The following is a 16,346-nucleotide window of genomic DNA, read 5'->3' on the forward strand; positions in this document are numbered from 1 at the left end:
TAGTAATGAATGAACATTGCATGAGGCATGACATATAGGTTAATTTATAAGAGTTATAAATACCTAGTATAGCTTAGCAATGTGAATGGTTTTAGTTGCTTTCTTTTATAAGAGTTATATGAAAATTAGAACTAAAATCAATAAGAAAGACATGCATGCAAACTTAGGCTTGAATCATGTTTTAAAAGAGTTTTAAAATTTGATTGAGATAGACTAAGATCACAGTTGTAATGAGATTAGAAACCTAGGTTTAATCTTTTAATCAGTTTAATAGGATTAAATTGACTAATAAAAGATTAAATATGTACCCAATCTATCTATAAAGGACCTTTTGTCTAAGGTGGATTCTATCTAGGCTGGGGTACTTAAGCTGATGGAAACGAAACACCCCTAGGAACCTACCTGGAAGGGTGAATTAGATAGATTTGTTGCATGCATGCAAATTTAATGATAGTCTATTAAAGTGTTTAATGGGACTTGATTTGAACTTGTTTAATTATCAAAAGCAAGAGTTGTTCTCACACTTAGATAAAATCAGTAGCCGGATTGTCTAAGTCAATGATCTCTAGGTAGACATTCAATGAGAGGTACTTGGGGTATATGATACTTCACTTGAACTTCTACACGTTTCTCCCTAAAGTTCACATCGTGAGATCTATCCTCGGCCTCAAGGCACCCTGGGAGTGTCTTCCTAAAGGATGGTATTTGGGTAGGTCAATACCAAGGTGAATGGAGAGAATATTCATAGTAAGTAGGAGCGGGACGTGTGACAATACATCTAATGGTCTCTCTCATTAGGTTGGATAACGTTTTGTGCATCGCCCCGAGGCACCCTGGGAGTGTCCTCCTAAAGGATGACAGTTTTGCACGACTCTTTATCTGATCTCCTATAAAGGATAAGGTTATTTTAATCTCTTGTCCTAATCTGTTTTTTCCCTATGGTGGACGCATTAGGCGGGACTCTAGGGCCTAAAATGAGGGATTACACTTACGCGGAATTGTTAAAAGTTAACATATTCTGGACCGAAAAATGGTGACTGTTATAGTCAGTTACAAGAGTTTTTTCTGTCTAATGGTTGAGAATGTCTCATCCCAATGAAGGGGCACTTGATCACTCCACCGGTAACTTTTGTTCTGCCTTGTTGGGGCATCATTGTAAAATAGATGTCATTTCACTTAGGGTACATTAGAACTATTTTGCTAAAACCTAAAATTGGTGTTAGAAGTGGTAATGCAAATAGACTTATTAAGTTTGTTCATGTATTCCAGCAACTTTAAAAATGGCAACTGCCACTTTAGCTTTATTATCTGCCGACAAACTGACTGGCGAAAACTACGCTAATTAGAAAAACACGATAAATACCATACTAATCATCGATGACCTCAGGTTCGTCTTACGGAGGATTGTCCTCCTATTCCAACTCAAACTACAACTCAAAATGTTCGAGAGACATATGAGAAATGGATATGGGCGAACGAGAAAGCCCGAGCTTACATCTTGGCCAGCCTGAACGATGTCTTGGCCAAGAAGCATGAGTATATGGTCTCTTCTCGTGAGATCATGGAGTCCGTGAGGGGAATGTTTGGACAACCATCCGGGCAACTCAAGCATGAAACTCTTAAGTGCATCTTCAATTCTAAAATGGAGAAGGGTACATCTGTTCGAGAACATGTTTTGAACATGATGGTCCACTTTAATGTGGTGGAGATGAATGGGGCTCGCATCGATAAGGGCAGCCAGGTTAGCTTTATTCTGCACACGTTGCCAGAAAGCTTCCTACAGATTAGAAGCTTTATTCTCTAATATATAGTGTTAGTTATAAATCATATTTATAATTAACTATATATTATAATGTATCAATATACATTATATTTGTTATACATTTATTTTCCTTAAATATTTTAAACAATTCAAATTATTCCAAACCCATTTTTTCCTTGTTTTATCCTTAGTGAGCTAGCAAGGGAACCTATTGGACCTACAGATTAAGCTCTAATAATACGAGATTAATTAATTAAACTCTTTAATAAAATTAATCAACATTCATTAACTGTATGCCACTCCATTAATGACCCACAGTCGCATTCTTTGAACGGTAGATATATTTCTATGTCCATGGATATAACCAATCTACAGTAAGTTGACCTTTCACAAATCGTTTGTAATTACAGTTGGACCAAATTACCGTTTTACCCCTATAATTACATCTAACTTCTTAAGTCTCACTGGTCCTCTAATGAACAACTTGTTTATGGTCCAACCATAAACAAAACCCTCTCAGGGCAGTGAGAGGGAGGGACCCCATTGTTCAAGACCTGGAGTCAGCACTTAAGGGAGCAATTCATCTACTTACCATAAAAATGGGAAAAAGTGAATTCCATCTTGTATAGCTATGTTCTCAGCTCCCTACTCGAACAAATCCCAAAATGGTAGGCTTATTGAGTTGGTAAATCTGGCCACTCTCACCCATACAGATCAAAGGACTACCCTCACAGACAGGAGTTCATAACTCACTCATAATTAAGGTTGAGTCACCTATGGTCATCCTATGAAATGTTAATCTCTTTAGTTAACAGTGATATAAAGAGGGATTAATCATTTCACAGTCTGGTCTTATACAAACTCTTTGTATATAATATCCCACTCACATGTCTCTACATGGACGATTAGGATCAAATCCTTTGTAACACTTTATAACTTTTGTAACAATTAAAAAGTGGGTTGTATCCATAGTGTCACCAGGATAAGACATCCAACCTTATCCATATACTATAGTCCATTTAGGCTATTACTTAAACATGATCCACCTATATGTCAACCACATACAATGTTTAAGTTACATATAATAACCTTATATCTTTCTTTAATAGATTATTGCATATATAAAATGATCAACCATTATTTCAAATAACATATAACTACAAGGCTTTAGGGCATACATCCCAACAAATATCTATTACAACGTCTACCTTTCAAATTTACTAAACTTCTCTTTGATTACAAGAGAATAGAGTCTGCTGATTGTAAATGTTTGCTCCTCTGGGCAAAAAAATATTTTCTTTTCCAGAATCTTTAATCAAGTCTACAGGACGTAATATCATATTTGACTTTTCACTTCAAGCATTTTAAATTTTGGAAATGTATTGTCTACTTTTAAGTATAATATATCTAGATGCACTATATGCAAAACATAGATATTAATGATTCTTATTCTCTTTAAGAGATTCAAAAGAAATCCAAATATCTCATATATTAGTGAGTAAAAAAGAATAGTCATCCCTTCAAGGATTCTAAGAAACATGTAATATCCAAATAATACCATATTTAAGGTTAAAAAGATAAGTTATGTCTTCAAGAGATTTAAATAAATTCTCAAAATTTGTTTCTACGCATCCCTTTCCTTTTCATTACAATGGATTTTAAATTTAAAATAAATAAATAAATAACTCTTAAATATTTGTACAACGAATACTAGATTATTGTCTCTTTTGTTTTACAATGGAATGTGAAATTCTCATGTGTATGCAAATTTAATAGAATAATCATTTCTTCCTCTATTGTGATCATGATTTCAACCACGATTGTTAAATATTGCAACCTTCATTTCAGAGAATGGTTCTGAACTATTGCATAAAATCGTACGCTCATTTGTTTTATTTAATCTCAAATAACATTATATTTATGTTCATCAAAATGTTTCATAATATATTTCTCAAATTGCTACAACGGGAGCATGTTTGATATACACGCAAGTAACATATGCTTATTAGTCTATAAGCATTTACTGATTTAAAATATGTGCAACTACATGTGCATCTAGTTAATAAAACCAGACAAAACAATGCAACTTTAAAGTGCATCTTATTAAAATAAGCACTAATTGATTTATTTAATCTTAATGTGTATTAATCGAATTAGCTTTAGGAAGAGCCATTAACTATTGTGCATGACTTTCAAATTTTTCCCTGAGAAAATTCAATTAAATTTATATAATCACTATATATAAATTTCTAAAATTCACAAATTTATCTATATGAAAATAATTTCAATATTAAATAATCAAATAAATTTCAATATTAGCATGATAAACAAAATTTTGATTAATTCAACTCCTAGGTTAGTTCCGTAAAGATGTTCTAACTTCAATACTTCAACTTAGTCAGAACAATCCTTAGACAGAGTTTTCTTATAATTGTTTTTTTTTTTTTTTTTAATTTCAAATTCAGTGTAATGAACCAAAATGAATTCTTAAGCTTTATTTTTAATCTTATTAAAAACTAGTTCAAGTAAGAAATAATCTTTAATATCTAAAATCTTAAACCTTTCAAAATAAAATTAAAGATAATTTAGGATATTTACTCCTATATTTGAAAGATAAAAGATAATATTATTATATTGAGAGATAATCTTAACAGATAAAATATATATTATTCTAAACATAACAATTAACAATCGAGACAATTGACGGGAACATACTTAATCGAGGGGGGATTTAACAATTGTATATAAAACTATTTAAAACATAATCACATGCATAATTAAAGTTCAATAGTAAAATTAACTAGCATATATATACTTGATAGTCCTAAGAAAAATTAAGCACCAATATTATACATTTCAAATAAAATTCAGTGCACAAATGCCGACACAGAGGAGATATTAAGATTTTAAATACCTTGAAAATATGTAGATAATTCAAAAGGGTTTCTAATGTTCTTGATGTTCCAGTGAACCAACTCCAACCTCTACAAACATTTTTGTGGTAAAGACTCGTGTTGATAACGTATTGTAAAATAAAAACAAATCAAGAACAAAACAAGCAAATTAAAGCGCAAAGTAAAGAAGAAAGTAGAGAGAACAATTGAACTCAATTGTTGGTGTATATTACAAAGGTACCACCCGCCACTATTTATAAGACATGGAATAGTATATGTTATAATATAAAATTTAATGGATGGTATATGTTACAATATGAAATTCAATGGGAGGTTTATGATATTTGGTAACCTAGTAGATTATGGATATCTACACTAAATAGTAAATTTATAATATATATAACATTTATGATATGAATATATTATTTTGTAAATATACATTGTTTCTCCTTCAAATTTTTTTGTCAATTCTTGTTTTCGTTTATGAAAGGTACAATTTTCGGTTTTTGGAGAAACTGTCATTTTAGGTGTAAGCTTTAAAAAGAATGTTGTTTTGGAAAGTTCATAATCGCAAAAAACTTTCATTACATGTATTTTTTTATTATTATTATTAATATGATTATATTTAAAAAAATTAAAAAAAAAAAAAAAAGGATAAAGATAAAGATAAAGAAGGCTAAAAAAGTAAATAAGACCAAACTTTTGTGTAAAATAATAGTCAATTGGGCTATTCAAGTAAAAAAAAAATAGAAAAGTCTAGACAATTGTGTAATTGAGCTTACATATTTAGGCTATATGTATAAAAAAAATAATAATAATTTTTAAAAAAATATATATATATCGAGAGACCTATTAGACAGAATTTAAAAATTCACGAATTATATTTGATTTTTTCGGTTTTTAAAATATGCAATTTAGCCCATATGCTTTAAGAAATAGATTCAAATGATTCTTCCACTAAAAGTCATTAAATCCTAAGTGGGTTGATTGGGTGTTGATGAGGCAATGAGTTCGCAAACATATTTTAGATTCCTATTTGATGGCAATGTTGTTTCTAGGTTTCTATTTTTGAAATTTAGGTTTATTTTCTCCTAAATTTTATACTATATTTTTTTCTTTCTCAAATTCTAAAACAAAAACAAGTTTTGGATAACTCTTTTTTCTTTAAACCTCCTTTAATAACTTTTTTATTTTTTAAAATTTTATTATTGGTTTTTAGTTTTTAGAAAACAAAAACCATACATATTTAGTTAATGTTTTTTTGTTTTCTGTTTTTTAAGAACAAAAAACCAAAAATATGTTTGGTAATTGTTTTTTATTTTTAGTTTTTAAAAAATAAAAACTATACATGTTTGGTTACTACTTTTGGTTTTCTGTTTTTTAAAACCAAAAAAATATATGTTTGGTTACTATTTTTTATCTACTGTTTTTGAAAAACAAAAAACCAGAAATGTGTTTGATAATTGTTTTTAGTTTTCTATTTTTTAAACTAAAAACTAAAAGAAAAAAAAAAAAAACATATTTGATAATTTTTTTTCTGTTTTTAACATTCAAAATAAGTTTTCGATGGCTTTCTTAATTTTATATGTATTTAATAAAAGTAAAATCAAGTTATTTTAAAATAATGTCCTATCTTATATGCATAGCTATAAAACTATATCTTTGTTTTGGTTTTTTAAAAATCCATACTGACACAACACTATCAATATTTTAAGCGCACAAATTAATCATGATGACAAAAATAAACAGACAAAATATAATAAAGTAATAATAGTTTTAATTTTAATTTATTAATATCCTTGAAGAAAAATGGATCATTTTCTAGAAAACACACGCTCTCTTGAAGAGTTGTGATTTTCTAAATTAAAATAACAATAATAAAAAATTAAATTTATTCATTTTAACTTTGAATTTTGTAATTGTTTAAAAAAACTTTAAGATATACTTGCTAAAATGAAGAATGAAATCCGATGTGGAAAAAAAGGGTAAAACAAGAAAAGTTTTCTTTGACATTATTTAACATTTATCTTTATATAAAAAAATAGAAACTATTATCGTAAAATAAAAAAATAAAAGTAAAAAATTAATGTAATTTCTGGGAATGAAACCCAAGTCCTGGAATTTGATTGCACATATGGCAACCACAAGACCACACAAGGCAATTTTAGCAAAAAATATCACGCGTGCTTTCTAAAAACCAAAAATCCTTTTTTAAAAACCATTTTTTTAATTCTCTTGACCATTTTCAAATGTCAATTAGATACTTAACAGTTAACAGACCCCTTTTTAAAAAACTAAACTCAAAGCTAAAACCTAATTGTTATGTCCCTTAATTTTCAAATTTTAACTTGATTTATAAAAATATTAATTAAAAATGGATAAGATAGTAAAGAAACCATAGATGAAAATAATATTTATAAACTTAATTTTTAAAAAATAATAATAATTAAAACTTCATTTAATAATCATTTCAATTTTTGTTGAGTTTTTGAAAATTAAGCTTAATTTGAAGAAAATTCTTATAAATAGAAACATCAAAAACAATATTTACATTTTATAGCAAAAAAAAAATTCCAAAAGTGCTGCTATAAAGTGTGAATACTTTTAAGTATTTTTTATATTTAAAAAAATCCCCTTATTTAACTCTACGTTCACCTCTCCTCTAGATTAACCTCACCACTAATTTCCCAAACTACAAATTAAAAATACATATAAAGCTAAGGACAAGGAGGGCCATCTTGCAAAGCTATATTGTTGGTAACATTGTTTAGAAAATCGAACCAAGTCGAGGATAATACTACAAGTTCATAGCAATTGAGCCATACTGAACCTACACTGTTTGTGATTTGTTTCCTTGGAAATATATGCCAACCTTAATCATATTATTTTCCCCGTTATTTATTTATAGACCAATCCTATGGTGTTAGGTCACTTAAAAATATATAGAGAGAAATCTAAAAAACAATGTTTGAATCTATTACCCGTGGCTTCAAGCATTTATCAATTTGGGCATTGATTGGTGGTCTGATAGCATCCAATGTGATGAGGATTATTTGTGAAAGCATCATTCACCTGCTGAGTGAAGTATGCCACCAACTCCTTTTGCCTTGAGACCACAAAATTTCTGAATCAACAGTTCAAGAAACCATAAGTATAACACAGAAACCGTAATCAATACTTTAAGAAATGTGTTATCATGTTAATGCTGGATTCTTCTTCAGAAGAAACATAATAGCATTTCCATAGGCTACAAAGTTGTGTTCGTCTTGTTCATCGTTTTTGCCACTGAGAATAGTTCTTCGCTTGAAGATACCTTCAAGATGCTGAGTTAGCAATGTTACTGCAGAAGAGTAGTTCAATGATGATGCTATCGATTACCCAGTCGACTTTGGTTTTCCATCAATCTTCTCCAAACCATTTTCCCACAGTGAATCAAGGTCAGAATTGCCATGATATATAGGAGAGGTATACCAATTACACAACCTCCAGATGCAAAGTTTACAAGCGTCTGCAAACAAAAGGAAAAATATGAATTATAATTTTTTTTATAAAAAGGAAAAAAATTAATTTTGACCCATAAACTTGTTGGGTTGTATCAATGTGGACACTATATTTTCAAAATCATCAAAATAACCAAGTTATGTGTTATTTTGTAACTAGCTCAGATAGCTTTATCTTGTAATAAGATATGACGAGGGTGCTATGGGAGTGTCAACCTAGTTCAAATGTCTGGTGCACCAACTGATCCCTCGATTTCAAGATCATTATGCTAATGTTTCATTGTAATTCGAACTTTGTATCTCAAGTATTACTCTCTTTTCATTAAATCAATGAAAAATTTTGTTTCTGTTGAAAAAATAATAATAAATTGGAAAGGATAATGAGCGTGATTCCAATCCCCATCTTTCCTGCCAGATCCCTAATATATTCTTGATCACAAAAAAGTAAAAATAAAATAAAATAAAAAAAATGGTGTTGCTAAGAACTTTGCAATTTTAATATTGAAAATTGGCCTATGGGGCTGAGGAAGGAGGAAGAACTTATTTGACAGAGAAATAGATAACTGCATTTGTTTCAGAGATGAAGTTGATGTTGCAGGGGTTGATGTGGAAGAAGACGGGCAGGTTTGGTGCTTCGATAATTACATCTCCTATACAAGTAAATCGACTTATCTTCAGTTAATTTCTAGAGCTCCTACGCTGAAATCTCCAATGTGAAGCTTACTGGGAAACAAGGATGCCAAAGAAAATTTTTCTTCCTTGGTCTATCTTCTAGTTGCAGAAATTTAGACACTCGGAAAAGATTGCAAAGAAGAAATGCCCATAGTCATAGAGCTTAGTCTCTTAGAGTTCGCTATTTATGCTTAAAGAAAAAGGAACCTATTAGGAACCAAGGTAGTATGGACTACCTTTGTCCTACGTCGGTTAGAATGGGATGATTAACGTGGTATTTACGTGGCTTGACTCAATTTTAAAATATATTCTCTTACTAAACAAACCTAAATTTAAAATAAAAACCCAGGTAGAAACTTGATCGTAAAATCCACATGATGAGCACTTAGGTGCAAACACTACTTCATATGAATAAATTGGAATGGCAGGACAAAAATAATAAAATAAAGAATCAACGTTCCAGAGCAAGATTAGGGTTTTACCACCATTCCTGCAGCAAGATGAATGACTGGAACAAAATACTGGTCCACTTTCTTCCCCTCTGAATATCCATTGAATGCAATGACCATAGAGAAAGTATGGATGGTAACAAATGCAAGAGCAATGATAGCTGCAGGATTACCAGCAAAATACTGCTAGATAAGTCGTCTTCAGTTATTAATGTCAATTAAAAAAAACAAAAGAAAAAAAGAAAAGAAAAGAAAGAATAATGCTGATCCATTTGCCAGCCTTAAAATGTGCCAGCAATACGATAAGAAACATGGTATTTGAACAAACAAATGAACTCTTAGAATAGCTGGAAACGAATGCAAGGGTTTGTGAAAGTCAGTGTGACAACAATGACCTAATTTTTCGGACAATGTATAGTTCACAGAGGTATACAAAGTATATACACAAATAAATATGAGTAAGAACTCACCAGAGATAAGAAAAAATGGTAGTTGGGAGCACCTATCAACGAAGTAAGTCGCTGGACCAAATGATGGTGTTAGAAGGCTAAGACAGAAGAACACGGCATGAGCTATGCCATGACCTAAACCCCCAGCTGCAAGCAATTAAGAAGTGTACGTTAGAGCTCGTGTAAGATTAGAAAACAAAGACGACCAGGAACCTTACTGAAATACTAAAATCACTCTGCCTTCAGTTCACAAACTATTGTCTTTTCATACTAAAGGAGAAACATTAGAACGCCATTTAACATGTCTCAAATTTAGGACAGTTGACTGTCTTTTCATACTTGTCTCTGTCTGATTACTTCCAACACAGAGACAAGTTCTGTTTGTATGACTAAATAAGACCCTTAAGTCAGGCTGCAATTTCTAGGAAGGTTTTTTCCACACTCAATGTGCTGGGTCTTCTAAATCTAGAGTTTCAATAACTAGAATTCTGGTCAGAAAATTTAAGCTTCCATATGTTAGAAAATCACTCTCTTATAGACCACCCCTTCTAACCCACAAAGGAAGTTTTATGGTACAGCAGCACGAGTGCAGTCTTGACAAAGATTGGTAAGAAAGAAAGGCTAAATCTTCAAGGACATTGAAAAATCCAACGAAAGAGTCTTAGAATCTGGTGTAAAGATTTACTGCCCCTCAAAGATCATAGTTTAAAATTTTAAATTTTCATGTTGCTAATTGGAAACATCTTTTGTACTCCATATGAATAGGGCTTCTTATTATTTCATTCATCAATAAAATTGTTTCTTATCCAAAAATTTTAAAAAATCAGGCTTAACTTTACAGTCTGGGAGAATTAATACCATGGTCATCACCCAAAGAAATATTTTTATTGATCTTCATCCCTCTGTAGCATTCTAAGTAAAGAGGCCCTCCAAAACCACAACAATATACTAGTACATTATTTTACTGCAGTGTGCATATAGCCCAAATGTTATCAGAAGGGTTTGTTTTTGTGTGTAACTTGGTCAGTAGGGATGATGGCTTGAGCTATTAGTTACCTTCTAGAGGTTGGCTGTTGCAATAGGTTCTGGTTGGAGTAGGCCATCCGGATATTGTATGGAGTATTTGGTCGGAGGGAATCATAAGGATATTTATAGATGTTTCTTGCAAATAGGATGCTTGGAGCATTGCACACCTTAACAATTTCAAGGAGAGGAGAAGACTAATAATTTCAGCGAGAAACCTAAATCTCATTCTTTTGATATGAGAATTCGGTACAGAGATCCCACTGGTTCTTTCTCTGGCATATTTTCTAGTATCTAGAAGCAAGTCTATCCATTCTGCCTCATGATTGTTCTCATTTTGTAAGGTTTTACTTATTAGGAAAAATACCTTTTTAGCCCTAGGTTTTGATTCTAGTTTCTATTTGGTCCCTAGGTTTCAAAATACTACACTTTCACCCCCAAGTTTTAAGTTTAATTTTTCATTTGGTTCCTAGATTTCAAAATGTTACGTTTTTACTCAAGTTTTGAGTTTTTTTCCCATTTGGTCCCCATGTTTCAAGATTTACACTTTTAATCTTGATTTTTCACTAAATACTCATTTTCGGTCCATAGTGTTAATGTCTATCGATTAATTTAAAAGAATTACAATAATCATAATTAGTTAGTTTTCACTAATTATCCATCACTATTAAAATTAATTTGAAATGTTCACTTGATAATTATTTTAAATTAATTAACTAAAAGTTAATGCCAAAGTGAGCATGAGTGAAAACTCTACGATGAAAATATAAAATATTGAAACTTAGATACCAAATGAAAACTAAACTCAAAAGCCAAGGGTACAAATATAGCATTTTGAAATTTATGGACCAAATAGAAATTAAACTTAAAACTTAGAGGTAAAAGTGTAACATTTTGAAACCTATGGACCAAATAGAAACTAGACTCAAACCCTATGGACCAAAAGGGTATTTTTCCCAACTTTTCATATGGGTAGAACATACCAACCAAATTTTAATATCTTGGCTTTATAGAAACTAATGGCAAAAAACAAAAGGCTATAAGTTGAATCATGGGTGATCAAATCAAAGTTTACCTAGAGCAATCTGCATCTTATCTGTCAAATATAGACGCGGCTTTGAAACTCTGTCGGCAAAAGCATCTAACATATCTTCTAATCTCCTATAAAATTCAATAGCTTAGAAATCGTAGGTAAATCATTGTTTATAGCTAAAGAATTATACAGTCTACAGAAAACAGTTACTTTAAAATCTAATTGATAGTACATGTATATTATAGAAGACAAAATCAATCAATGACAATTTAAAGTAGCAGATAGGAAGGAGGTATGTCTTTAGAAGGGTACGAAAAATAGCCAAAACTTAGCAGGCTGCAATATTTCAGAAAGATATTAGTACTTGTAAGAGGACACCAATTAGTAATCTACAGTCGTGGAAGGTTAAAAGAATGCTCTTTGGATTATGCCCCAATAAGATAAACTAATTAATAGTAAGGCCAAATAGATCTAACAGTAGAGAGTCAGGCAGTTCTAACTTAGAATCTAGAATGAATGAGAAAATGATTGTGTTTTGATATCTGTGTGGTAGACAAAAGTAAATGTAAATATGGAGATTAAAGAAAATGTGCACATACATGTATAAACTAATTCATTCTTTTATCTCCCAAGAAAGTTGGTAAATAAGGCCCAACAAAAGCATAGTTCAACAGTTAAGACATCTTTACTTTCTAAAGGGTCGTACTCCACCCCGCATGTGATATAATATTCTAAAAATAAAAACAAATAATAAAAAGGACAGTAACCGTAAGCATCAATCCTAAAAGGAAAAAGTAAAAGATGTGCAACAATGGCTGCTCAACAGAAACAATAAACTGATGGAAAAATTTAATCACTGAATACATCACTTATCTATCGAAGTCCAAAAGCTCCCCTTTTCTAATTTTGGCCTTATTTTCCACTAAAAGAATGTAAATATATCACATATGAATCATCTAATTAAACCCTGAAGAAGAAGAAGGCTATATATATTTGCATGTGTACTATCTTTGTTACGTGGTAAGAAGGCTATATATATTTGCATGTGTACTATCTTTGTTACGTGGTAAAAAGGCTGAGGTGTTCGTTGGTCAGTTGGCTATTGGTTCATTTAAGCAGCAGCTTATAAATAAAAACCCCAAATATGCTTATCTATAATAATAAACATTTAAGGAATTTCTTATAAATAAAAACCCCAAATATGCTTATCTATAATAATAAACATTTAAGGAATTTCTTCACTGCTTTGTACTCTCTCTTTCTCTTGATACATCAACTAATCATTTATATTTTGAGACTTCCTCAACAAACCTAATCTAACCTACATGCTTTCAATTCCCATAGTCTATAGTAAGTTATTATAACAGATTTTTAATAATATTTATATTAAGTGAGGTGAGGCAACACACCAACACTCATAGAGGCGCATCCCATCAAACTTTTCTAAGGAATATTGCACAAAATCTATATTTTAGAAAAACCCTCATTTTATAAATGTTTCGTCCTCATCACTCATAATATCACAATTTTCAATGTATAAACCTATTGTTGTTGTTATTATTATTATTATTCTACGGTGTGCTTTGAGGAAAAAAAAAACTTGCCTTTCTTTGTACTTTAAGCTTCAGTTCCAAATGACTATTCACTATTGCATGTACTGAGAGATTATTTTGAATCGTTGTTTGTTTCTACAGCCCTTTTGTAATTTCATCTCATCAATGAAATTCTATTGAATGTTTCTCATAAAAATAAAAATAAGTACGAAGTGATATTGAGATGCTATTATTAACTAACTCACCTGTAGACTTTCCAGAAAAGAACCCGTAGAGCTTCTTGAAAAATAACCGAAGTCAATATAAGAATTGCATAAGGCCACAATATTGTTGAGTTCAGTGGAAGAAAGCCCCTCCATAACGCAGACAGCAATATCAAACTAATGAGCCATAACAGGGTGCTGCAAACATGAATAGTGATAACCATGAAAAGTATCCGGTAAAACAAAATAGCTACCGACAAAAACTTCCTTTTTCAATCAAACTACTCGTAGTTCCTCATCAGATACCAGTTAACAACTTCAAAATGGAATCTAAAGGTTCAATTTCTAAAATTTGATATTTGCGCCTATATAGTTCAAACATTTAAAAAGTTCCAATTTCATTCTAAACCACAAATTGTAATTCTACTACATAGTCACTGCTTAACAACACAATTGACTGATAAGGGCATAAATTCTGTATTGATCCAACACATAGAATGAAAATTGAAAGTTGAAAAACCTAATTGGAAGTAATTAAAACCCAGAACAAAGCATACTGAGAGTAGAAGAAGAGAGGAATTGAAGAAAGAGAAAGGCATGATGGAACATAATGGAGGTGGGTTTGAAACAGAAATGAAGACGGAAATGGAGAAATACCTGGAGAGAAGGGTAAGAATCAAGAAAGGTTTGTGGGCAATGACGGAGATGAAAAGGGAAAGAGAAGGGCCCAAGGCTATCAAGGTGTAGCCGATTCCTGCTGCTACTGTCATCGCCTTCTTCCTTTGCCTCCGCCCTCTCGCCTTGCTTTGCTTTGTTTGCTTGCTTTCCCCAATTTGGAGACTGATATTTGTTTGTATACTAGCAGGTTTGAAATTCCAAAATTTAATCTACCATGCCCCAATTCTCAAGAGATTTTTGTTCGAATGACCAAATCCTAAGGTGTTAAATGCCAAAAGATGGACTTAAAAAACGAATGAAGATTAAGTTTGTGCTAATGTCATAAAGCACTATTATTTTAGGGACGTCTCATCTATCGTTTTCATTCGTAATGAATGAGATGTCCCTAATGTGATAATGGATAGTTAAGTACTCCATACATAAAACAAAGGTTGGTTTCATTAAGTTTTTCTATAATTGGGTCATTAACCATTAATGTCTTTTAAAGGTTTTGTTCGAAAGACTCCTTTTTTATGGACCCAAATGAAATTTGGCCCAAGATTCACATTTGATCGAGAAATAGCTTTTTGCTTATGTCAACCACGTGTGAAAGTAGTTCATTCCTTTCGCTTCTCACTCCTTTCTTTTGTTTCTCATCAAACACAATTACAACCTTTTTCTACGATTTTTTCCTTGTTTAGATTCTTCTCACTTCTCACTCTAGTTTATCGCTCCTTATTCTTGTTTCTCATCAAGCACAACTGTAAATTTTTTCTTCGATTTTTTTCCTTTATTCATATTCTTCCTCTAGATTTTCACTCTCGCTTCTTGCTCCAGTCTTTCACTTCTCCTCCTTCCTCTTGTTCCTCATCAAACACAATTGCAATTCTTTTCTTCGAGAGAAAACTGCAGAATGAAGAAGGAAGAGAAATTTTGGAGAACGAAAAATGAGAAGAAAAGCGCAGGAAAATAAGAAGAAAATAACATATTAAAAATGGAAGAATAAGAAGAATATGACACAATGCATAACCAACAATAAATGAATAGTTAGAAGAAGAAATGCAAAACAACTCAAAATGGGAAAAAAAAAAAAAAACAATCAAAACAAAATTGTAAAAGGAGGAAGAATGAAGGAAGAAGGGTTATAGTGGCAATTTCACGTGATGATGACATGAGTAGAAGGCCAAAATCCATTTGTTATGAAAATTGGGTCTACTTTTCATTTAGGCCCTATACAATAGTTTTAATTTCTTGATTACTTTGGGTCGAGTTTATTTGTATGAAGTTTTTGTTTAAATTAGCTAGCTAGCATAAAGTGTATGATTTGTTTAATTTGACCCACTTAGAAGAAAAGTTTTCGTTAATTTAAATCAGGACTGACAAGAGAAATAACAATTTTCGTTTGGAAAAATGATTAAAATGTTTCATAATTATAAAAATAGCAAAACTATGAAATACTAATTAGTAAATGACAAAACTATCCTAAGACAAAAAAATTAAGTACAAACGATAATGAAAAAATACATCGCTTCAAAAAAACTCCACAAATACATATATCTAAACATTTAAGAGATAAAAAATTAAAATCACCCAATATGGTTCTTAACGCTTACTATAGTATATGCGAGAGAAGATGATGACCGGTGGGGATCATTTGAAACTTATGGATGTCTATAACGATAGACTTCCTCCGAGATGAGAAAGAGCAAAGTCGAGGGAAGATGATGACCGGTGGGGATCATTTGAAACTTATGGATGTCTACAATGATAGACTTCCTCCAATATGAGAAAGAGCAAAGTTGATTGTACCAGTGGTATTTGAAAGAATTGCAACTTCAAGACGATGTGACTATTGGAAATATGATTACGTTTGACATCAAACAAGTTGTAGAGAGTTTTATCATCTTCATTCCATGTGACCATTTTGCTCATAGAATCTTGAAAGTTAACTTTAAATACTATCAACCCCCAAACATCATTGTTGAAAGTGATGTTCAAAGTATTAAAAAAAAAAAAAAAAAAAGCAAGAAACATGTGTGCGAGCGAAAAAGGTCGGCGACCTGGCGAGGGTGATCATAAAAAAGCTAGCCGATGGAATTCAAGAAAGGGTTGTTGAACCAACGATTGCAAACATGAGATTGAGAAGATAAA

General features: G+C 31.3%; 1 protein-coding gene across 2 annotated transcripts; it reads right to left on the bottom strand.

The window, feature by feature from the left end:
• Positions 1–7,394: 7,394 nt before the first annotated feature.
• On the bottom strand, positions 7,395–14,526 carry LOC120074952 (gamma-secretase subunit APH1-like protein). 2 transcript variants are annotated; one of them, XR_005481170.2, is made up of 7 exons: positions 14,196–14,526; positions 13,581–13,736; positions 11,825–11,910; positions 9,748–9,873; positions 9,311–9,438; positions 7,970–8,164; positions 7,395–7,780 (listed from the first exon to the last, which is right to left on the bottom strand). XR_005481170.2 is itself a non-coding variant. In XM_039028065.2 (6 exons), exons 1-6 carry the CDS (start codon positions 14,306–14,308, stop codon positions 8,024–8,026), a joined length of 750 nt encoding a protein of 249 aa, XP_038883993.1. In that variant the 5' UTR covers positions 14,309–14,526; the 3' UTR covers positions 7,811–8,023. The 2 variants fall into 2 exon arrangements, 1 of the variants encoding a protein (XP_038883993.1); XM_039028065.2 differs by lacking the exon at positions 7,395–7,780 and having other exon boundaries at positions 7,811–8,164.
• Between the last annotated feature and the right edge of the window lie 1,820 nt (positions 14,527–16,346).

The sequence above is a fragment of the Benincasa hispida genome, chromosome 4 (assembly GCF_027475165.1).
Source record: "Benincasa hispida cultivar pf3 chromosome 4, pf3_genome.v1.1, whole genome shotgun sequence".
Taxonomy (NCBI): Eukaryota; Viridiplantae; Streptophyta; class Magnoliopsida; order Cucurbitales; family Cucurbitaceae; genus Benincasa; species Benincasa hispida.